The sequence below is a fragment of the Neolamprologus brichardi genome, chromosome 22 (genome assembly GCF_056152115.1).
Source record: "Neolamprologus brichardi isolate AB-2024 chromosome 22, ASM5615211v1, whole genome shotgun sequence".
NCBI lineage: Eukaryota > Metazoa > Chordata > Actinopteri > Cichliformes > Cichlidae > Neolamprologus > Neolamprologus brichardi.
In genome coordinates, this window is record NC_142124.1 from 33,897,220 (window position 1) to 33,922,697 (window position 25,478).

The 25,478-nt window shown below is 41.3% G+C and overlaps 1 protein-coding gene across 1 annotated transcript; it reads left to right on the forward strand.

Moving 5' to 3' along the window:
• The first annotated feature begins 17,766 nt into the window (after nucleotides 1–17,766).
• On the forward strand, nucleotides 17,767–25,143 carry LOC148096860 (protein NLRC3-like). Its single transcript, XM_087834668.1, has 5 exons — nucleotides 17,767–17,818; nucleotides 18,924–19,059; nucleotides 20,878–20,954; nucleotides 21,071–22,925; nucleotides 24,430–25,143. The coding sequence occupies exons 2-5, from the start codon at nucleotides 18,950–18,952 to the stop codon at nucleotides 24,605–24,607; spliced, it is 2,220 nt and encodes a 739-aa protein (XP_087690794.1). The 5' UTR covers nucleotides 17,767–17,818; nucleotides 18,924–18,949; the 3' UTR covers nucleotides 24,608–25,143.
• Nucleotides 25,144–25,478: the final 335 nt, after the last annotated feature.

Genomic DNA, 25,478 nt, shown 5'->3' on the forward strand with positions numbered 1-25,478 from the left:
TCCATTGCTCACAAACAGTTTACAATCATCCACAAACAGTATACATCAGACTATTTACATTTCACACATAAGAACTGGGTAGGTCCTAATCAACTGTAACTTCCAATAATGTCAGGATACAAGAAGTGTCTAAGAGCTGCATTTGTCACAAAATAAAACAGGTAATAAGACCAGCTACCTATTTAGACTATGAGTGAAATGGCGGCTTCCATTACAAATGGCGGTAAAGTTAGCTTTCTCTCAATCGGTGAAAACACACTCTCACACAACATTCGCGGTATTTAAACTAAGTCAGAAAAAGGTTTCTTGCCTTTATATGTACATTACAGCGAGCAAACTTGAACTACTGACCTGTTTTTTTAACAGAAAAGCAGAGACAGGAGACATCAGTTGCGTTCGGTCTGCAGGCTCTTCCTCGTCTGAGGCAGAGAAGCGTTGCAACGGCCTATCGCACTCACCACTATCTCCCCCTTGTGGCAATGCCACGCAATTACATTGTCCCTAACTCTAAATGAAAAGTGCAATACCACCATAAAATCAGGTCTTTTACATCAAAATAATTCACAAAAAATTTACAATTGTGACCATACACTTGTGGGCATCACACCTGCACTACTACACTGACAGAGAGAAGATTCTGCGATTGTCCAGGGAAAAAGGCCGCCTCTTCTACAAAGAAATACCTGTACACATCTTCCCTGACATGAATCCCAAGGTCAGAAAACATCGAGCATCATTCAACCCTGTGAAAGGGAAACTGCGGAAGTCTGTACTACCCCGCGAAGCTGACTATAACGGTGAACAACGCCAAGCACTCATTCACAGATCCGTGCAAAGCAGAGTTTGTCAGTACCCACATCCAGAGTCCAGCCACATCTACCGACAAGGAGGGATAGTGGGTGCCATCTCTACAAACAACATGACCCGGGAGGGAATAGTATATAATAATAAACAATCTTAAGGAGTTTGGCGGTAAGTCTGATGTCTACAGCCTGTGAAAAGCTGGACAAAAAGTGTTTTTCTTTTCTTTTCTTTTCCATTTGCAGCTCAGTTTTGCTGCAAATGAAGAAAGGGTTCTGGTTTGAGTTCATGAGGTTGTTCTTTAGTTTGGTTCAAGTTGTGAGTTTCATAGGATCACATTTAGAAAGCTCAGAGTAAGATCCATCAACCATTCAGTAACGGTTAATAACTATTGGCACCTCTGCTGAAAGAGCGCCACAAAATCTTGTCAACTTTGTAACATGGAACTGTAGGGGATTCAGAGGACCAGTGAAACGAGGAAACATTTTAGCTCACTTAACAAAAGTAAATGCGGACATAATCTTTTTGCAAGAAACGCATCTAAAAGTACAAGACCACAACAGATTACAATGCAAATGGATAATACAAATATTTCACTCTACGTTTAATGCAGGAAGCAGAGGCACAGCCATACTGATCAAAAAATCAGTAGCATTTACAGCAGCAAAAATACTACCACACACTCAGGGTAGATATGTTATCGTAACTGGCAAACTTTATGGTCATTTAGTTATGTTAGTAAACATTTACGCTCCAAATGTGGACGATGAGCAATTTATACGGTTGTTAATATCAAAGCTTCCGGATATCGACACTCATCAATTAATCATAGGAGGTGATTTTAACTTGGTGTTAAATACTAACCTTGATAGATCATCAAGTAGACCAGCCAAAATATCTAAATCAGCAAAGGCCATCCAGGAATTTATGGGAAATTATGGAATAATTGACCCGTGGAGAGCTCAGAATCCTAATGCGGTACAATCACACAACAAAGATATGGAGATTTGATAATAGTTTATTATCAAATAAACAGGGGATAGAAGACATTAAGAACCAAATTGATTTTTACCTGTCAATTAATAACACTCCAGATATCACCAAGTCTACCTTGTGGGAAGTGCTAAAAGCGTACATTCGGGGGCAGTTAATTTCGCGGAAGAGTTTAATGAATAAACAACAAAGAGAAGAAGAAAGTTGTATAAAAGACAAGATACAGGAAGTAGACAGACAACACACGGCGCGGCACAAGAAGAAACTGTCCCTGCAAGCTGATTTAGAATCGATGTATAACAGTCAAGCTTCTAACCAGGGCAAAATATAAATATTATGAACAGGGTGAAAGGATGGGTAAAGTTCTAGCACAACAAATCAAGAGACAAGCAGCAACAAGATTGATCACAGAAATTCTCACCAATACGGGACAAATAACGAGGGACCCAAAGGAGTTAAATAGCATATTCAAAAGTTTCTATGCAGACTTATATCAAATCAAAAAGAACCCCGCACTATTTGAGATGTTCTTTAACAAGTTTAGTGTACCTGTGATCAAACCAGAGAAAGTAGAACAACTCGAAAAACACATAACTATACAAGAGATACAGCAAGCAATAGATAATTTACAGAACTCCAAGGCTCCGGGTCCAGACGGTTATACTTCGGAATTTTACAAGGCCTTTAAAGACCATATCTCACCCCTGTTACTAGAAGTATATAATGAGGGGCTGGACAAAAAAGCCCTACCGCCGACTCTATATCAGGCAAGCCTCTCTTTGATCTATAGAAAAGAAAAAGATCCTTTAGACCCGGCTTCATATAGACCGATCAGCTTAATTAATGTAGATAATAAGATACTTGCAAAGATTTTGGCAACACGCCTGGAAATGGTTCTGCTAACAATTATATCTCAGGACCAAACAGGATTTATTAAAAACAGGCAGCTGTTTTTTAATATTAGAAGACTATTAAACATTATCTATACGCAAGACAAGCATTATCCTAGTCCTGAAATTTTGCTTTCTTTGAACGCGGAGAAGGCCTTCGACAGGGTCGAGGTTCGGATTTGGCCCTAAATTTATTTCTCTGGTTAAACTACATCCAACCAAAAGTGTCGTACAAACAAACAATGTCCACTCCGACTATTTCGATCTGAATCGCTCAACAAGACAAGGCTGTCCTCTCTCACCTCTGCTTTTTGCATTAGTTATTGAACCTTTAGCTCTTCTACTGCGCTCAACAGACGAATATACAGGGATCAGAAGGGGAAAAGCAGAACATAAAGTCTCGCTTTATGCAGATGATTTACTACTGTATATCTCTAACCCTGCAAAATCAGTCCCAGTCATCATGGAAATTTTGTAGAATTTTGGAGAAGTGTCAGGATACAAATTGAATTTATCTAAAAGTGTGGTGTTCCCAGTCAACTCTAAAGCAATAGGTAACCCAAGTTGTTTCAATACCTTACCATTTCGGGTTTCTAATCAGTTCCAATATCTTGGAATAAATATCACTCAGGATAATTATGGTTTATTCGAACATAATCTCTCTAAATTATATGATGAAACCAAAAATAACAGACAAATGGATCAATCTACCGATTCCACTAGCAGGGAGGATAAACATTGTTAGAATGAATATTCTTCCCAAATTCTTATTTTTATTTCAGTGTATTCCTAATGTGATTAATAAAGCCTTTTTTAATAAATTAGACTCCTTAATATCCTGTTTCATATGGAACAGAAAGAATCCCAGAATCAAGAAAGGTTACCTGCAGAGACCGACATGTCAGGGAGGGATGGGGTTACCATGCTTCCGTCTGTATTATTGGTCATGTAATGTTCGTTCCGTGTCGTTGTGGTTGTGCACTAAGGGGGCCGACTGGACAATGATGGAGAATGAAAGCTGTTACCCCTCCTCATTAGAGGCTATGATCTATTCAGCTCTCCCTATCCCTAAACATGGCTTTAAAAATCCTGTAGTCTCTCATACAATTAAAATCTGGAAACAGATAAGGAAACATTACGGGTGGAAGGAAGCTTCCATACTAACTCCACTCATGAATAACTCAACATTCACACCATCACTTTCAAACATCTCATTTCTCCAATGGAACCACACAGGGCTGCACTCAATAAAGGATTTATTCATCAACAAGGGTTTTCCCACATTCCAGAAACTGCAAGAAAAATTTGACTTGCACAGTAATGACTTCTTCAAATACTTACAGATCAGAAGCTTTGTAAGGAGGCATTTTCCATCTTTTCCAGATCAGCCCCCAGACTCTGCCTTAGATAACTTATTTCAGTTTGATCCACTCAAGAAAGGACTAATAACAAAAGTTCACAATGCATTGTCACAACTGGATGGAACGACCACACTTGACTATCTGAGAGAGGCCTGGCAGTGTGACCTGGGTACGAGAATCACAGACAGTCAATGGACAAAAGCCCAGGAAAATGTTCCTCTGTTTGTATTCGTCATGGACTCTTAGTACCGCTCTCTAAACACACATGTGAATCTCAAAGGAGAATAAGAGAGAGCACAGATTTAAACCATGCAGAACGGAGGCTGTGACTCAAAGAAGAAGGCAGGAAGATGATTGGACTAGAGTAACGATGACAGTATTGAGATGGACAGCGTGGGAATATGGTAGCGGTGTAATGAATAGACTAGCAGCCGAACACAGATCTCGAGAGGCCAAAGCAATATCTGCCTGGAAGTCAAGAATGTGCTCCGATCGCCCCGATTGGTCCTGGGATGTGGAAGGCTAGAGTGCTGTTTATAAACCCTCCACAGAAATGCAGCAGTGCAAAGAACAGAGGTGTTCTGGGCACTAAATACAGGATGAACTGTGCCTTATACTAATTTGGCTAAGGGAAGCCACCATTTTGTTAATGTCTCTGTGCCGTCCTGGTGTTTCTTGGTTTTAGTGCCTCCGTGTTCCAGGAGCTCTCTCTGTCTCTTCAAATCAGTCACAGACATGAATGTATGGACTGGGAATCTAAAAACTGTTTCGCAAGAGACTTTGCTTTTATCTGAAGTCCCACTTGAACTTTCTCCCTGTCCGTCTGTATCCCTGATCCCTGGGCAGCTCGGACGCACCTGTACCAGTTCCTCAGGTAGGAACAGCTGGTGTTCAGTCATTTCCGGCTCCCCAGGTGAGGACAATCGTAAGCCAGTCCTCCTCAGTACCCGTGCCCGTTTCTCAGGTGGAAGCAGCTGGTGTCTGGTGGGTCCCTGCAACTGTGTCCAGGGCGAGGGCAGCTGTGACCCAGTCCTCTCCCGCACCAATATTTCTTCCTTGGGTGGAGGTGGCTGGCACCCAGCGAGCTCCTGCATCAGGGCCTGCACGTCCACGTCCTGCCAGGTCACATACTCTGAGCCACTGACCTGAAGGATTTTAAGATGGACAATGAATTAATTATTTATCCATTGTTGTTTTTTTTAATTTAAGAAAATGTTTTCTTTAAAAAGATAAAATCAAATATGGCATGTAAATACAAAGGGTTTGTTTTGAATATTTATTATTGCTCAAGTATTTTTATCTGATTACTCACTGGAATAATGAATAAATCAAATCAAATCAATTGCATGATCAGATTGTGATGCTAGGCCCAAACCCTGGGATGTTTCTTTGTGGTGAGTGGTATTTCCTTACAGGTTCAAGTGACCACCGTCACTGAGTATGCTTGGGTGATGTGCTTTGTCTTCAGCAATATACAACATAACATTGTGACAAGATAATCAAGATTATTCACTTCACCTGTGATTTTGACATTGTGACTAAATGTGGTACTAATGACAGGTAGATGCAGTGCAGTCTATACTCTACAACCTGACTTGAGTTTGCAACTACTCGAACCAAATGTATCAGCAAAATTACAATTTAATACAATTATCTGTGGGCTGAATCCCTGCAAAATTTATTTTTTGGAAAGTACCAATTTCCAAGGCCACTCAATACTTGAATTTAAAAATGTCCATCTGCACCCCAGGGTAGACTCAGGAGCAATGTTCCCTCTAAGCTGCGTGTGTGCACAATTGTGCACTGCTGCCATGGTCTCTGCACACAGAAAATCTAACTTGAATTGAAATTAAAATTAAAAAATTAAAACTTTAACAATTATGGGATCAGAACGATGCTACCTTATCCCAAAGTCCAGCCAATGATGCGATTCACATTCGTATATACGCAGCTAATCAACGTGGCTGACAGGCTATGACAGCGTCTTTATGTGCGACACTAGTGATGGGATTTCCGGCTCTTTTTAGAGAACCGGCTCTTTCGGCTCGGCTCACTAAAAAGAGCCGGGTCCTTCGGCTCCGAACCGGCTCTTCAGTTTGTTTTGTTGCTTTAATTAATTTATTAACAACAATAATATAAAACTATGCACAAAAGTGGTTTTATTTGTGTTTTATATAAATATATGCGGTGGCCCCTAAAGACAAAACACGTACAAACTCCAAAACACATTTCTAGCATGAACTGAACTTCAAAACAGAGCTACCTAGATCACTTAAATTACACAATTGAAAGCATATTGTATTGTTTGTGTATTTATACACAAGCACTCATATATATTATAATAATTTTTTTTTTAAAAAGTTCATTTACCTGTTACTACCACACACCAAATCCGGTCGTTGGTACTTGCTGGCTTGTGTAGCCACGAGGTAACAAAAGCTCAACACTGCGCCCTAGCATCCTGGAGCACTTCTGTTGTCTTTTGTACGTGTTTTGAGTTGTTGCGTGTTTCAGAGTTTGTACATGCTTTGTCTCTAGGGGCCACCGTAAATATACTTTTATTTATTCACTCCACATAAAATGTAATAAATAAATCATATAATACAAAAACCAACTATTCACATTTCAACTTTTAACTATTTACATTTTCAGCTTTTCCCTTTTAAACAAATTGAAAGTGAAACAACACAAAACACTGCAAACCACAACACAATTAAATATAAATTAAAATATGAAAACAAAAAGAAGATGCACATTCTCTGTCATATGGACCTGCATGAATAAACTTTCTGAATCCTTTATCATCTGCAACTGAAAATAGTTGTGGATGATTACTATACCTTTCTAATGTGACGTTGTTGTCCCTGGCTCTCTCTCTCTCTCTCTCCCTCCCGCTCTGTTCCTGTGCTACTGAGTGTAACTACCGCCCCTCCCCCCTCTGCCCAGCGTAAAGCACAAGGCTCGCGTGCGGAGTGAAGCGGGAAAAAGTGAGAGAGAGAGAGAGGGTGAGAGAGAGAAAGAAAAACCCACGGCTCGCGTCGTTCACGTCAAAGATACGGCTCTAAGAGCCGTTTCATTCGCGACTGACACATCACTAGCCGACACCGGTGTTTTAGCAAAGCGGCTGATATGGAGTGAAGCCACGTTAATGACAACGTGTACAACCATTGGAGATGTGAGCAGGACAGACGGAACAACTGACGGAGAAAGTGTGGACTTTATACCAGTTTTTAAATTGTGTTGATCGGCCACGTAAAACCAGAGTTATGATAAAATATCTGCAATGTTTGTTTTTCTTCCTGAATACTGTCGTTGTTTATATTTACTGCGGGAAGAAACGGTAAAAGCAGCGTTTTATAAGGAAAACGCTCGAAAGACGAAACCAACCCCCCCCCCCCCCCCCCCCCCCCCGCCGCCCTTTCCTATTGGTGGAAAAATGTACCATGTGGACCAATCAAAGAATGATATGGCAACATGGCATTTAGTTGTTTAGGACGGGGGAAGTTTTAGGAGTGACGGCGTGTTTGAGATGTGAGAGATTTGCGACGTTTAGCACAAATCTTGTGTAGTTAGTGTGTAGTTAGTGTGTAGTTAGTGTGTAGTCAGTGTGTAGTTAGTGTGTAGTTAGTGTGCAGTTAGTGTGTGGTGTAGTCAATAGTTTTGTTGTGTGTGTCAGAACAATGAGGCGACTGCTGAATGTTACAGGTGTTACAGCAGTGACACATCTGCTGCTGTCAGGCCTGCAGGTATCAGGCTGTTGTTCTCCTTCATCTCATAGTGGACAGAAATTATTTTTGCATCAGATTTGATGCAGAACAGCTGATTGTTCTGGAAATAGTTTGAAATGTTTACCTAAAAATGCCTTGGCTGCATTTTTAGGTAAACAGCTGCAAAAACTTTGTTGTTTGCATAACTGAGTTACTTTTTTGAAGAAGTAACTATATAATTAATTAGAGTTACAGACTCTCTCCCAGACCACAGACTCATAATACAGGTCAGAGCTTTATATAAAGAAAAGAAAAAGAAAGTTTTGTTTTCAAAATTGGAGTTCAAGTTATTTTTACTTCCAATAGTGTTAACATGCTGCAGGTCATGAACAAGATTGTTTAAATTTTCATTGTAAGTGGGCTAAAGCAGTTAATTAAAAGTAGTCTAACATAAATGTAAATGCTGTAATTTGATTACTTTAATAAACATGTAACTTTGATGGATTCAATGCTTTTTTTTCTTTTTGGTCCTAGTGTGCGGTGGGCACGCTTGTTGTCGAGTGGGCCGAAGTCTTCGCCCAGCTGGTCCTTGATCAGATTTTTTTTTTTTCTTTGTCCCGTTTGGATCTTTAGCATCAGAATTGTTGTCTGAAGGCCAAGAAAGATGCCAAGCGGATTTATTTTACCAAGTGGATCATCATGGCCTTGCCATATTGGTCCATTTGATTGACCTTTATTATAATTATGTATTTATTTTATTTTCGGTTGCTACAAACGGGACAGACATGACTGGGGGATAGGACAGGGAGAAAGAATGAAAGAAAGAGAGGGAGAGAAAGAAAACCAGAGGGGGGAAGAGACGGTGAGAAAGGGGGGAAGAAAGAAAGAAAAACAAACAAAACACCTGGATCACCTGTATGGAGAAAAAAAAAACAGAAGAGAAAGCAAACAAAAAAGAGCAACATAATAAAACAGTACCATCACAATAAACTAGCTAGAAGTAGATAACAGTGGATACTAAATATTAAACGATATTGTGCAGCACGCAAGATAGACAGCGCACAGTGTGGGGTGCCATAGCCCCGTCCCCCAGGGCATGAAGCAGGTATGGAGGAGATCCAGGCCCCAGACATCCAGAGGCCCCAGAGTACGAGGACCCAAAGAGGACCACCAAAAGGGGGGGAACCGTGTCACCCTCCTGGGAAGAGCTGAGTAGAGCCCCAAACAAGAGGTCACCCAGCAGCTACGGAGCAGAGGCCAGAGGGGGTTGCAGTGGCGTGCCCACGGGCTCTGCCGGCAGCCAGCTGTGCCAGAGAGGACCGAGCTTCAGGCCCAGAGGCCTGAGGGCACCCCACCCCTCGGAAGGGGCCCAGCCGGGCCACAGGCGCCAGGCCCCGCCAATCGGCCACCAGGAGTGAGCTGGTACATACAGGATGGATTCGATGCTGGCGTGACCACAGTGCACACGTCTGCTGTTGCTCACAGTGGTCCAAGGGCCACTCAGGGAGTTTGTGTGTTTGCTCAGACACATGAAACATTAGAGGGAACATTGTTCAGGAGCTGCTGGAAGCATTATATTTACTGCTGGCAAATAGAAGAAGTGGCTGATCTGAGGAAATCCCACCAGTGGCTGGACAAAGCTGAAAGACAACACAGAGACACTAATCATAGCACAAGAACAAGCTCAAAGAACAAGATCTATAGAGCCTGAGGTCTACCACACCAGGCAAAGATGCCCCCGAGACAATCCAGCACATAATAGCAAGACACAAGATGCTAGCAGGCAGGGCATAGAATGAACACCATAACCAAGTGGCCGGCATAATATACAGGGACATCTGTGCTGAGTATGGCCTGCAAGTCCAAGCCCAAAATGTCCCCCTAGGGTGGTGGAGAATGACCAAGCCAAGATCCTGTGGGACTTCCAGATACAGGCGGACAAACTGGTGATGGCTAACCAACATCATAGTGATAGAAATACCAAGTGACAGCAACTCTAGTGATTCATTTCACATTGCTATTGGAATCTTTCCTAAGCATCGACTTTAATTGACATTTGTTACTTTTAAAGCAACTGTATTTCCCAAAAAAGTTGTCTGATAGTTGTGCTAACATTGCTATCACGGCCTCCAATGCAGAGATCCAACGTGTTGAGAACTCGCATAAAATTGCATAAACAGGGCAGTCGTCAGCCTCCTAAGATGCTTGTGACAAAGTGGTAGGCTTGAACTTATCTACCACTTGTCCCTTAAACATATTGATAATTTATCCCATGTTATTTTACAGTTGGCCATAATGCTTTAGTTCAGGCACTGCTGGTGTAACTTTGCTCTACATACCATCCTGGGTTTGTTTGTGGCAGCACAGTTTACATCCATGCATTTGCTTTTAGAGCTAATACTACTCAACCTTCAGGTGATTTAAATTGTCTTGTGTTGACAGGTAAATGTCTGGTAAATTATGTTTGCTTATGTTGCTTTGTTTATACTTACCTTTGTTTGTCCCTTTGTTCTGGTCATATACTCAAAACAGGTGTGTGGGAGGGGCTGACCCATCACTTCCTGTTTATATAGGGTCACGATGTCATTGACTGCCTCACTGGGTACAACCATTGGCTGTGTCCCAATTCAGGGTCTGCACGCTTGAAGTACGCATTTCAAGTGCGGTTACGTCACCGCCACGCGACGACGGCTGTCCCAATTCGAAGTGTACTCCAAATGCATACTCCGAATGCGCCGTCGATTTCCCCAAATATCAAGCGTGGTCCGGTGCGCGCTTCGTGGTCCCATATATCCCACAATTCATAGCGCGGCGGTGGGTGTGGATAATTTTGCCAATACGGCAGGAGGGAGCGGCCGAAGAGTGAACTGTCAAAAGTAAGTACTGAATATGACCTCACTTATTTATGTGCGAATGTTTAATAACGAAGAACATTAAAACATTACTGTTGGCCACATGTCAGCAAAGTTGTGTGACATTAGCGATGTTTGTACTTTCAGCGTTAACTTGGTTTTAAAGCCTTTACTTTAAAATATACGCCGTTCAATAGTTGACCTTAATTCTACAGATAATCTGATGATTTTATGCATAATTAAAGTCAGTCATATATCCACAAACACAACTAGCTGAAAGTCAGTGATGCTGCTCGGTTTGCAGTCCTGAATATCACGGCACAAGCAGGATTCACTGCACTGTTAATGTTAGCTGTGTTATATTGCTGCCTCTGTTCGGTGGTGTCGAGCTAAACTGACTTTAACGTGTGTTTGAACGAGCTGACGGTTCACTCGTTAAGCTGAAAGAAAGATGCTTTAATCACAGCAGTCACACATGTGTCCACTGTACCATCTGGGAACTCTTCTTGTTTAGCACTCGTAATAACACAAACGCTAAATCCTCCTTCAGTGTATACACCTGAGACTGTCACCTGTGTGTCTGTCCTGCACTCTCTCTCTGTTTCTTTCTCTCTGATTGTGGAATAAAAGTATGAACATGTGTTTATAAGTTACACTTGTGTTTGAATCCTGCAGCTTATCACACATTTGATTTCCATGTGTGACAACTGCAAGTGTCCAGAGTGAGGACAGACTGAGGGACCCACTGCTGCACATCATCTGTGAGGCTTTGCACCCCTGATGATCCACCAGGACAAACTCAGCAGTGTGTGAGGAAGAGGAGGAGGAAGAGCCAGCAGCAGCTGACAGATGGAGAGAATAGACAGACTGTTCCCTGTTTGTGAAGGACTGCTAGGAAAGTTTAACATAACTAATTGTCTGTCCTGAATCAGTCTTATTAGGTAATGTTCAAATAATGTTATCATCCAGTGTTTTCAGTGTGGGAGAAAGTACTCAGGGCCTTCAAGTGACACACTATGAAAGGCAGCAACAAGTTTAATGTTCAGAAACCTAAAGTATGTATCAGCAGCAGAATGGAGCTAAAAATAAATGTTTGTTTCAGTTCTATGAAGCTTTGAGTATTTTGGATTAGTAGCACTGCTGTGTTTGTTGCATCATATTGCTGTAATTGTTTATATGCTTTATATATTCTGAGGTAAGTTGATCTATAGTGTTACATCATATTCTATAAGGATGTTATGTGTTTGTAGACTTTCTGCCCAGTTTGACCCATTTAACAGAAGTCAGCCTGTTTAAGGCTCTGATATCTATTCTGTGTGACTTAAAGCAGTTATGACATGGTCTGATTTTCTCACCCAATAAAGGAATATTTAATATATCAGTCTACTCTTCATTCTATCAGACACAGTTATCACAGCTCGTACATTTTGTTTTTACACATATATGTCAGCATTGAGATAATTTAGTAAAGCCAACATACTGAAGGAACAACATTTGTCTCTTATATATGATACATCTATATATGCACTGTCAAAGATACTTGTCTTTGAGTGAAGATTTAAGGTGATAAGACCTATAAATAACTGCAACTTGAATCTTTACTGAAGCTCAGTATTTGACACAGAGTTCATGTTCACTGCTGTAATAGCTAATAATGATTAACATATTAACTATAATATTGGCCATATATATTGTGGCATGCAGAAGAATCTTTACAAAGAAGCTCACAGAGCGAGATTGAGCTTGTTATTCAACCCCAAGCTGGTAGGGGGAGCTCTTGAATAAAACACTTGCTTGTGCTACAATGTGCCTCAAGGTTCAACAACAGCACAACAGAAGTCACTCATGGTACAGCACTCTCTCTACAAAACAACAACTGTCAGTGACTCTGCACCACAGCGTAAACACAACATTCAAGATAACAGTTAAAAGTAACGTAACCATAAATAATAAAACAAGAACATCTAAACAGCAGCACATGTCCCAAGGCATGATGGGAGAGAACTAGCTGTTACCCCAACATGCCACAATATTTACATTACCAAAGTGATATGACTTTAGTCTCATGAACAACGTTAGCTAATTGTTATTTACTAACTAATCTTAAATGACTGTTCAGTACAGAAATGAAGCCCAAAAATCATGTTTTACTGTCCTGTGGTCTCAGCCTCAGATACTTATCAAATCACACAAAGCTCTTGTAGAAACAAACAAACAAAAAAATGAACAAATATGTTCTCCTTCATTTCTGTCAAACAAAGTTGTATGACACGTTTCCAGCGGTTGTATCATGGTTGCTAGGCAACCTGGGAAGCGCGACGGAGACTAGACGTCCCATGCAGACAAACTTGCCGTTTATTTTGCAAATCGAGCTCAACACTGCCCCTAGCATCCTGGAGCACTTCCGTTGTGTTTTGGAGTTTGCAAGTGTTTTGGAGATTGCAAGTGTTTTGCAGTTTGTACGTGCTTTGTCTCTAGGGGCCACTGTAGGTTGGAGCCGAATGCATCCAAAACTAACAGGAATGGTGAATAAAACTATAAATGTGTTTTACATGTGAAATAAAAATAATAACCCCAACTAAGGTTTATGTACGTTAAATCTGCGCACTTTCAGATCGTGAATCAATTTGGAAAACACTGTGAGATGGCCACAACATGAAGCGATTTTATTGTTGAATTATCAGTGACACTTTCATGTGTTTTTGTTGAGAAACGTTAACGATGTCATTAAAAGAAAGCTTTGAATTAGGGAGAAAAACACGTCGGGGGAGAGGGTCCCCGGTTCTCCAGTTAGATTGTGCTTCATGTTTCGCCGTGACGGGGTTATTATTGGAGTAAATGGATGGCTGGAGCCTCTGCTCGAAGCGTGTCTTATCGCCGCGAGCGTGTTCATATTGGAATGAATTGACAACCCACAGCGTCTCATAAAAAGCATGAGTCTCAGCATGAGAAGTTAAGGGACGTGACAAATCATCAGTATTTTACGCGTCGGGAGTGAGAACGAGTTGTTTCTACACTTTCCTCAGACAGGCACGAACGTTTTCACACTTTTTTCTTTTGTTTAAACACTCTTAAAGTTCAAACCTTGGTCGAAACATAAGTCCAGTATTATACAATGAAACTGTGCAAAACGTTTCGTCGGCATTGTTGTGTTTGTTGGGGAGAAAACTTACAAACATACAGTGCAGCACTTCAGAGTTACACTGCTAGCGATCGAAGATTTATATTAATTCGACAAACTAAACTCATTCTGTACTGTACAGCAGCGGTCTCCAACCTTTTTTGCACCACTGTCCAGTTTAATGTCAGACAATATTTTCACGGAGCGGCCTTTAAGGTGTCGCAGATAAATACAACAAAATAAAATGATACAGATGTAAGGCAGTGACTGGAATAGGTCACAAGGTGTCGCTGATGAGCTGCATATACATTGTAAATTTTAGCAATTTTGACCATTTGTCCTCTGCAGGACACCGTAGTTCAGATTTCTCGTTCGCGCGGGCGACATCTTGGTTCAGTGTTTACTGTGATTTGCAAAGGTAAGCACTGTCAGTGGTGTACTGCATTGGTTTTTTGTTTAAGAATAAGTGTTCCACTGTGTAAAATGGCGGTTTGCTAAGCATATATTTTGTTTATTGAGAGGTTCATGTGCTGTCTGATGAGAGTATGAGCAGTTTGTGTGCATGTTCCATTTTGTAATATCTGCTGCAATTTTGGGCTACATTCCCGCTTGTTAGCAGAGCACTCATTCGGGCAAAGTAATGCAAGATGAAGCATTAGCTTTTCAGCTACAATTTGCTGGTAGTCCAGCTATGTTAGTTTTGTGTCATACACATTCCTGAGACTGAGGAATTTTGTAAAGACATGATTATTTTTTCTTAATGTGTGTTTTATATATTTGTTGTTGGCTTTTACTATGTTGATAATCACGCAGTGTTTACTGTGATTTGCAAAGGGCCAGCAGCAGAGTTGGAGTGGTGTTTGCCCCAGCATCTGAATAAATGGCGCGGTCCGAGCCACAAATTGAACGCCTGTGTCCGACTGGTCTCTCTACTGTGCACCCCAATCCAACACAAACTTACACAACGCAGAGTCCGGGGTGTAGGGAGGCCCCTGCACTGGTTGGGTTACACAGACAAAGACAAAAACTGTGGTATTTTGTAAATCACTGTGTGATTGTGTAACTTTATTAGCAGCGTCCTCCTGAAATGCACCAACAACACTGAGAGTAACATCCTCCTCTCTGCTTCTAAATACTCTCTGGTCGCTATGGTAACGCGTAAATAGTTCTTTCAAAATAAGACACACGACCACAACACGGGAAAAGACCCAGGGAACCCGACTTAACGATTAAAAACCCTGAAAACCATACACTTCACACCCGAGCCTCAACTCTCGCGGCGCGGTACCAAACGGGCCCGGGTGTTGGGGACCGCTGCCGTGCAGAAGACACGGCACTAGATTGATTGACAATGGTCTACAGCAATCAGAACGCACAACACAATGTGCTGTTAAAGAAAAAAAAAATCAGCGAAACAGCGAGTCCGCGAAAGGTGAACCGCGTTACAGTGAGGGACCACTGTACAATAATTTCCAGTAGCACTGCTGATATATGAAATGGTGAGTTTTGAGGTTGTCTTCAAACAAGTGCATTGTACTAGAAAATGGTGTTTGAAGGATTACAAATGTAAAAACTAATTACTATTTTATATTTATGAAACAACTTTATGCAGAAAAAGTAGCAAAGAAACAAAAACCAAAACAACCAAAAAAATAACACGTGGACACTTTTGGCCACAAACAAGCTGAAGGGATGGTGATTTTTTTAATGAACCCAGATTGTTAAAAAAACAATTAGAATCAAATTTATTTATCAGCAGCATCAATAGTAACAAAAATACAATTTAATTTTCGCTGTCAAAGTCGATTTAACTGAAATTACGTGTTTCCGGTTACTGTGGAGGTCGCAATATGGCACTTTCCGGTGGCTGCAGCCAGATGCTTTTTTTTTTTTTTTTTTATTAGTAATATTAACATACAAAGAAAATGCACCATATATTACACATTCAGAGAATAAACATTCCTTACATATTAGCAACTTTCTTACATAGGAAAAAGAAAATATAAAGATGGGGTCACATAATCTAACAGATTATTAACTCACTAAATCAAAATCTTCCACAAAGGAAACAAAAAAAGCAGCTTTTTTCTTTTGAACTAAGGTCAAAGATTTAACCAACAGGTTTAAGTCGTTTTTCCAGTAAGCTAGTGTTGGTTTGGTCTTAAAAAAAACGACATTTATGTATAAATTGCTTGCACAAGATTAATAACACATTAACACCATAATTAGCTTTCTTTTCTTTCAAAAACACTCCAAACATTATCATATTTAAGGTAAATGGGGTAATTTGAATCCCACTGGAATAAAGCCAGGTATGAAAATCCAACCAAAATATTTGTATAAAATTGCACAAAAAGAATAGATGGTCCAAATCCTCCTCTTCTGTTTCACAAAATACACAATTACCAGTTTCTATTTTGAATCTATCAGCAAGGAGTCTATTTGTGGGGTAAATTTTATTCAAGATTTTAAATTGGACTTCTTTCCCTTTAGGAGGGATAGGGAAGGTGATATAATCAGTTCTTATTTTTTCAATTTCTTCCCTTTGGAAATCTTTTAATATGTAATTACGTCTAAGTAAATTTGGAGAATAAAGACTCCTTAATGAAGATCTTAGAAACTTATTATTGCATTTAACATCACAAAATCAAATACCATCTATATATAATTGCCTTAACTTGGGGGAGATGTCAGAATATATTATATCATTTACAACTAGGTTTTTAAGTGACAATGGAATGGATTTTATAACCCGATTAAATTTACTTTTAGAACATTGGATATTAAACTTTTGGCAAAAATCTTGATGTCCTAGAACATGTCCTTCCTCATCTACAAAATGGGCAATTGCCCAAACACCTTTTGATAACCAATCTTGAATAAAAATAGATTTTCTGTTCATCAGTATATATCTATTGTTCCAAATTGGGCTATTATGTGGAGTGAAATTATGTTTAAATAACATTTTCCAATAAAGAAGGACCTGTTTATGGAATTCAGAGAGTTTAACAGGTAGCTTAGTAATTTCAAAGTCACACTTTAGGAGAAAATCAATACCCCCCAGTGTGTTAAAGACCTTACTTGGTATAAAAAACCAAATGGAGTGTGGATTATTTAGGAAGGATTTTAACCATTTAAGTTTCAAAACACCATTCATTATATCAAAGTCAATTGCGTTTCCACCACCTTCAATGTATGGTTTAACCGAATCATCTTTAGATATATAATGGCACTTATTCCTCCAAATAAAATTAAAATTCAAGCTATTAATTGTTTTAATAACTTTATTTGATATTGATAAAGAGTAAGCTGGATATATAAATCTAGATAAACTATCCATTTTGGTTAATAATATTCTTCCAAAAATTGTGATGTCTCTTTGTAACCACTTATTTAGGATTGTCTTACATTTGTCAACATTATCTGAAATATTTACTTTTTCTAAGACTTTGTGATCTTTTGAAATTGTGATGCCCAAATATTTGACCTCCTTCTTCACCTTTATACCGTACAGTAATTGTGAATGACACTCCTTTAATGCCAATAGTTCACATTTATTTAAATTTAACTTTAAGCCTGAAGCTTTTAAGAATGTAGTGATTGTTTGTTTTACCAGGGGAATCTGATGTTCATTTTTTAAGAAAAGAGTAGTGTCATCCGCAAGTTGACTAATTATTAAAAAATTATCCATAATCTCAATTCCGGCAACGCTGCTGTTTTTAATTAGAATTGCAGCATCTCCACAACCATTATGAATAACAACGGAGAGCTTCCACACCCTTGCCTAATGGCTGCAGCCAGATGCTCTTGTGCCATCAATGTGGATTGTCAAGACTGAGAGACCTCTTCCCTCTGACCCCTCCCCAAACCCTCAAACCCGCCTACCCACCTCGACATACAAACTCTGTGTGGCTTCACGTGTTCTGTTGATGTTTACATGATCGAAATAACTTGAACACAAACACAAACAAACAAAGAGGAAGACCGCACCGGAAGGACAAAACTACAAGTCCCAGCATCCTCTGTGTTTAGGGGGCAGCAGTGAAAGTGAAAGTATTGAGCCTCCGTTCAGAGCAGCAGCAGCAGGAAGGTGGTGAGTGTTAACATGAATATGTTTCTTCTTATGACATAAAATAATTCCACGCTGTTCGTGTCTGTGGGTGAAATGTGAGGCCGGTCGGCTCCTCTGAGCGCTGGTTTCCTGTAAGTAGAGAGGAAGTGAGTTTAGCTGAGCCTCCGTTTAGCTGAGAGAGCAGGAGGAGAGTGAGAGCTGTGCTGAGGCAGGGTGAGTGTTAACACCGCTCTGACGTTACTGTCTCTGTGGCGGGAACAACAGGCTCCGTCAGTGGAGGCAAAAATAATCAGACTTTGGTTTTTCAAAGGAAACAACTTTATGTCGGAAGTTCCCGCACGCTCATTGGATAACGACTTGTCAATCTCAAGTTATTAGCCAATGAGCGTGCGAATTCACAGAAAGACCCGCCTTTATCACGGGACTTTAAAAACTACAATGGCGACAGAAACTCCGTGAGTGGAGTTCAGGGTGACGTTATGAAACTGTGACGTTTGAGCCACTTCCTGTTCTCAGTCCCAGCGTCCTGATCACCGAGGTTTCTGTTGCTCTGATATCTGATATTGATTATATTGGTAAACAGGCTGTAGCATAAACATCAGGTCTGTTCTGAAAACTGGCTTTATTTTTTCAAAGTAAGGGAATATCTGTGGTGTGATACCGCGGGCTCATGGGCTAAGGACTTGGATTGACAAGTCAAGCGCAGATGATTGTGTTGTTTCTTATAAAGGCTTGTGTGTGTGTGTCCTTGTGTCAGTGGAACTGAATCAGTGTGTTAGAGAAAGTGCTCCTCTGCTGTGCCGTCATCGTGTGGATGCTTCTTTTAAAGTTGGAACTCGTGTTTTTATGATCTGCTTCATTTCATTGAACCTTTATTTCTAACCATGAAGTCCCTTTGAGGTTACAGCCTCCTGGTTAGGTTTAGGCTGTTATTGTGCTTCAGGCTGAAATATGAGGAGTAAGGAGTGGGGCTGGTTCGCCCTCATGACCCTCACCATAACACATACGTCACAGGACAGTGTTTACCACAGAAACTCCATGAAATGATCAATGAGAGCTTTAGAAACCCGTCAGTGTGATGCTTCCAGTACAACAGCACCTCTGAGTGTGTTTGTTTGCCTCTCAGACTAACTGCACCCTGACATCAAGAAGATGGAGGAAGAGGATGGAGCAGGATCTGCAGCATCCAGCTGTGTGTCTGTGAGGAGTGACTGGTCCAAAGGAAAAATTCCACACTTCAGGAATGAACCTGCAGCAACAAAGTAAGAGAGCTGCTGACTCATTTATTCAGTGTAAATAATGATTTTTGATGCAATGGGAGAAGAAAAATGACAAAAACAGTTTTAAAAATAAGGATTAAAATATTACAAACTATATTTTTGAGTTTCCTGATGTAGTACAAAAATATATGAACATAACTGTATATAGGACAGATATTTTACGGTTCTTTTAGGCAGCACCAAAAAACAAAAAGACTATTTTTAAGCTGTCTGAGGTAGTGAGTCAACATGTCACACTGGGTCAAAGGTCAGGGAGTAAAAGTGTGTTTTAAAAGAGGTTTAAAAGGAGCGAGTGAAGGAGCCTGTCGAGGTAAATCGTCCCATAACTGATCAAATTGAGTTGGTGGACCTCTGTGTGAAATCAAGCATCTGGTTCACAGAGAGGATAACCCTCAAATGGGCTGTACAACATTATATAGTGAGACAAAAACAGAGATTATCGTAGCCATCGCTCTCTCGCATGGACGTGGCAGTCTTGCTGTCTGCTGCGAATCCTCCCCGTACCTCCGTGACCTCGTCTGGTATCTGCTCCCTCCTCTGTAAGAGACAGTAAAGGAAAACACGTCTCTGCCTAGTCTTGAAAATCTAATGTTATCATCCATTGTTCTTCTAGGGCCTCTTCTTCTCGTGGCCTCAGCTAACTGCTAATATTTAAATGGCTAACATTAACATGTGTGCCAGCCAGGTTAACATTTATGATGAACTATGATTAATTAACTGATGTTGAAACTGGAGCTTTACTGACCTCTGAAATTCCTCCTAAAGTGTTGTTCAGTGTTGTGACAGTCAGCTGCTTCAGCTGCTGCTGGGATGGGCTGTGGCAAAGAGAACAGAGAAAATCTAAATCAGAGTTTTTCTCTGAATTAAAAGCAAGGAAACAACAATATATTCTACATGGTGAAACTGATGGTTTCTGGTGTTTGGGTCTGTTTTTCTGTATTTCTGCAGGTAAAGTGTAAACTCAGATGAATCATACCATCAAATGTTAAAGGAAAATATCAGGATGAGTGTCTGTGAGCTGAGAAGGACGTGAAGCGAGCAGTTTATCCCAGAGCTGAAGCTGCTCTGTGTGCAGAGATGAGCTCAGATTCCTGCTGTGATTGATCAACAGTCACAGAAATGTAGACTTGTAGTTATTACTGCAGTATGGTCACAGCAGATACTCATAAACATGTATTATGAGGATGGATGATCAAGTTTCTCACTCTCTCCTTTAAATCTCAGTTTTTTTCTTCTTCACAGTTTATCTGTTAATTTATTAATGAACAACACTGAAAGAGTTTCTGTTCTATTTCCCCTTGAACATCACCTTATTAGGGCGGCATTAGGAAATAGCCCCCCTCCAAAGAATGAATAAATGAATGATGATAATAATAAAATGATTAAAAAGCAGAGCTCAGAGTGGTAGAATGGTCAAACATGGATCCACGGGTGCTTCAACTGCATTTGGTGACGTGACTAAAGCAAATCTTTCAAATAATCCCACCATCAACGGGATGTTGTCTCCTTTACTACGGTTACTTTACTTGGTCACCGTGTGAATTTCTTTGAAATGAACCAAATTCTTTTATTTGTTGGTTGTTGCATATTTAACCTCTACAGTCAGGAAAGGAGGAGATGAGGCCTCAACAATGTTGGGTTGTAGCTGTGCTTCAGGTTAGAGTGAGTGTCCATGGAATAAATGTAAGTCAGTGAACTGGAAACATGACTGTGTTCAAACTTTGTTTTCCTTTTTATAATGAGTCTAATCAAAAGGTGGACAGAAGTATCTCCACTTTGACTTTTCTGTGTCACCATCAGAGCTTCTGCACAGTGTGGAGAAAGATCCAGAAGCACAGCTGGACTGCAGACAGCCAGTCAGAGCAGCTGTGTACAAAGTAAGACTGAACATCTGTCTGCTGATGGACTCATTTCTGAAAACTGGACTTCTTGTGTTGTTCAGACATTGAAGAGTTTTCTTTCTCTTTAGTCTCATTGTTTTTCTTTCTTTCAGCAGATGTTGGTCTGCAGGAGGTTTTAGATGAACATAAGATCAGTCTGAGGAGGAGATGTGAACGTGTGACTGAAGGAAGTGATGAAACAGGAAGTGATGAAACAGGAAGTAGAACCCTCCTCAACACCATCTACACTGAGCTCTACATCACAGAGGGACAGAGTGAAGAGGTTCATACCCAACATGAGGTGAGGCAGCTGGAGACAGCTTCCAAGATGGACGCCCTCCATGACGCTCCAATCAGGTGCCAGGACATCTTTAAAGCCTTACCTGACCAACAGAGACCCATCAGAGTGGTTCTGACCAACGGCGTGGCTGGTGTTGGAAAAACCTTCTCAGTGCAGAAATTCACTCTGGACTGGGCAGAGGGCTTGGAGAACCAACATGTCAGTGTGGTGGTTCTGCTTTCATTCAGGGAGCTGAACCTGATCAGAGATGAGCAGTACAGTCTTCTGGAGCTGCTCCATGTTTTCCATCCAACATTACAGAAGGTCACAGCAGAGAAGCTGGCTGTCTCTCAGCTTTTGTTCATCTTTGACGGCCTGGATGAAAGCAGACTTTCATTGGATTTCACCAACAGGAAGCTGCTGTCTGATGTCACACAGAAGTCATCAGTCAGCCAGCTGCTGACAAACCTCATCCAGGGGAATCTGCTTCCCTCGGCTCTCGTCTGGATAACTTCCCGACCTGCAGCAGCCAATCAGATCCCTCCTACATGCGTCGACAGGCTAACAGAAGTACGAGGCTTCACTGACGCCCAGAAGGAGGAGTACTTCAGGAGGAGATTCAGTGATGAAGAGCTGTCCAGCAGAATCATCTCCCACATGAAGACATCCAGGAGCCTCCACATCATGTGTAGAATCCCAGTCTTCTGCTGGATCACTGCTACAGTTCTGGAGCACATGTTGACTACAGAGCAGAGAGGAGAGCTGCCCAAGACCCTGACTGACATGTACTCACACTTCCTGCTGGTTCAGACAAAGAGGAAGAAGAACAAGTACCACGAGGGACATGAGACGAGTCCACAGGAGCTGACGGAGGCTGACAGGGAAGTTCTTCTGAAGCTGGGGAGGCTGGCGTTTGAACATCTGGAGAAAGGAAACATCATGTTCTACAAAGAAGACCTGGAGCAGTGTGGTCTGGATGTGACAGAGGCCTCGGTGTACTCAGGAGTTTGTACAGAGATCTTCAAAAGAGAGTGTGTGATCTTCCAGAAACCAGTCTACTGCTTTGTTCATCTGAGCATTCAGGAGTTTCTGGCTGCAGTCTACATGTTCCACTGTCACACCAACAGGAAGACAGAGGTGGTAGAAGGTTTTATAGGGAATTTCCGAGACGAATACAAAAACAGATCTTTATTTAAGAACAAGTTCAAGTCTTATAGCTTCCCATCAATGGATGCCTTTTTGGCTAAAGTCATGGAGAAATCCCTCCAGAGTAAAAATGGCCACCTGGACCTTTTTGTTCGCTTCCTTCATGGCCTCTGTCTGGAGTCCAACCAGAGACTCTTAGTAGGTCTGCTGGGTCAGAAAGAGATCAGTCCAGGAACCATCCAGACAGTCATCAACAACCTGAAGGAGATGAACAGTTATGAAATCTCTCCTGACAGAAGCATCAACATCTTCCACTGTCTGATGGAGATGAACGACCTCTCAGTACATCAGGAGATCCAAGAGTTCCTGAAGTCAGAGAACAGATCAGAGAAGAAACTCTCTGAGATCCAGTGCTCAGCTCTGGCCTTCATGCTGCAGATGTCAGAGGAGGTTCTGGATGAGTTGGACCTGCAGAAGTACAACACATCAAAGCAGGGACGACTGAGACTGATTCCAGCTGTGAGGAACTGCAGAAAGGCTGGGTGAGTCCAGATGTGATCATTAACATCATTGATCAGTGTAGGTTAGTAGTTTAATGTTGAAAATAAAATCAGATTGTAACCACAAAGTGTTTGTGTCCGTACGCTGCAACCTTCCACACCATCCTTTATCGTACAGACTCAGCAGCAGCTCCATGGATCCCAAATCCAAGAGTGGAGAACAGATTTGAAGTGTGTCACATCCATGCAGTCACAGCTGTTTCCACCATGTTTCCACTGATATTGATCCTGTTCAATGACACGTTTCATATCAGTGAATATGTTCTTCAGGACGTCCACTGACATGTTTAAGTGTCCTGCTGGAAATCACTCAAATCATCCATGAAATCCATGAAAAATCCTTTTAGTGTTTCTAACTTCCCCCTCTGTCCTCTCTCTCTCTCCATCCTCCTCACTGCTGCTTTCACTGATAATCACACAAACATCGTATTCAGCTACAAAATAACAATAATATCATCTGATGATCATTATTATAAGAGCAGCATCCATATTTGATATCAGAGTAACACACTGATGGTTATGTGCAGTCATCATCAGTGACTGTGGCTCAAACAGAAGCTCTCTGATTGGTTGCTGACCTTGGTCACCTGTCCACTCTCACCTGTGTGTGTTTGCTCTCTCTTTGCTGTCTCCATCCTCTCTCTCCTTTCTCTCCCTCTCTGTCTTTGTACCGTCACTCAGGTCCAATGGAAACAGTGACATTTACAAACCAATCAAAGACAAACTGATCCATGTCAGGTGATAACAATATTCAAAGTGAATACAGGCTGCTGCTGGACACAGACAGGTGACATCATTTTGACTTGCTGTCACCTGGATCTGGACTCATAAACACTGAAGCCCTGAACAGGAATACAAATCATTTTCTGCCAACTAGCGACACACCAGCAGATAATGGCTCAGAAAGCTAAAATGAGCCAATCATTTCTGTGTTTAGTTCCTGAAATCAGATCTGATATCAGCAGCTCTGAGTTCATTCATCATTATTGTCCAGTGATGAGATTTCTGCTCCGTTTGGTAACAGTCAGCAGGTTTTTCCTGCGTGTGGACGTGAACAGTCGTACCTGACAGCAGGTAGCAAACAGAGATCATCTTTCCAGCTGGAACTCTTCACTGAGCTGAACTCATTCAAATGTTCTGGATTCAAAACAGGAAACAGTCCAAATGTGTGTCTTCACTCTGACTCTGGATCAGATCTCAGTGACAGACTGTGGACATTATGGAAGCCTAAATGTGACACCATCTTCCTCCTTCATCTGCAGATTAAAGCAAAACAAAGATTCTCATTAAAAGTCTGCAGGTCTGAGAGAGACTCAATCGTTGTGTCATGTCAAACACAGTAAGAGGAGCTGAAGCACAGATGTGAAGAGCAGATTCATCAGATTATGACCTCACTCTGTTTTGTCTTCATATACATTCAGTCTGTGTTTATAATGCAGATTTTCTGCTTTTATAATAACACATTTTATATTTTCTATCATCACAGACTGACTGAGTGTCGACTCTCAGAGACTCACTGTGAAGTTGTGGCCTCAGCTCTGAAGTCCAACCCCTCCCATCTGACAGAGCTGGACATGGCCTGGAACAAGCTGCAGGATTCAGGTGTGAAGCTTCTGTGTGCTGGACTGGAGAGTCCAAACTGTCGACTGGAGACTCTGAGGTGAGTTCACTGACTGCGGCTGTTGTTGTTTTTCTATATTTCAGGTCTTTGATTGATGTTTGAAACTTTCTTTAGTTCCTAAATGTTCAGGATGTGTCTGAAGACAAATGTGAAGAAGTTTGAGTGCTTTCAGAAATGTTGTCTTTCCAAACGACTGAACAACAGTTTTTCCTTTTGGCTCCAAACAGAAGTGACAGACTTGAGCAGGGTTCATTTAAAGGCTGACAGAAGTGGAGTGGTGACGGGGAGATGTTTGACAGGACAGTGTTTCAGCCTCCACAGGTTCATGTTGTGCTCCATCAGTCAGTGAAGATGAAGTCAGTGCTGATGAGGCTGTAGAGTGTGTGAGGGATGTGAATGAGGATGATGAAGATCTGATGATAGCAGATAAAAACAGGCTGCAGAGACTTTGAGCCATACAGGGCACACAGTGTGTACAGAACAGCTGAAATCATTATGGAGGCCTCACTGGAATATGGAAGCATCACAGTACAGCTTCAGTGAAGCTTTAAAGTCTCTGATATGAGATGAGAAATGAAGCAGCCAGAGCTTTTTCATGAGTGGAAATCCACGGTGACTGTGAGCTGCTGCTACAGCCTCCAGATTAGCCAGCAGCTCATCCTGCTCAACATTCTCTCACCAACTTTAATGGAAGTGTGATGTTTTCAGCTGGAGTGATGGTCAGGGTGGCCTCCCTCTCCTCTTCTTCTCCTCTTCCTCTTTCATTTGTAAAGCCACTTCTGCTGCTTTCATTCATGTGGAAGTCCTGTAGCTGAGTTTGGGAGAGACTAACAGCCTCGGCAGCAGAGGGGAGAAAGGCTGTAACACCACCACTTTACTCTGTTCTACCTGTCACATCATTTTATCAGGAAACA

Coding starts and splice junctions, on each gene's coding strand:
- LOC148096860 (XM_087834668.1), top strand. CDS start 18,950: ATGGAGGAAGAGGATGGAGCAGGATCTGCAGCATCCAGCTGTGTGTCT. Junction 20,955..21,070: donor TCAGAGCAGCTGTGTACAAA/GTAAGACTGAAC, acceptor TCTTTCTTTCAG/CAGATGTTGGTCTGCAGGAG. Junction 22,926..24,429: donor AGGAACTGCAGAAAGGCTGG/GTGAGTCCAGAT, acceptor CTATCATCACAG/ACTGACTGAGTGTCGACTCT.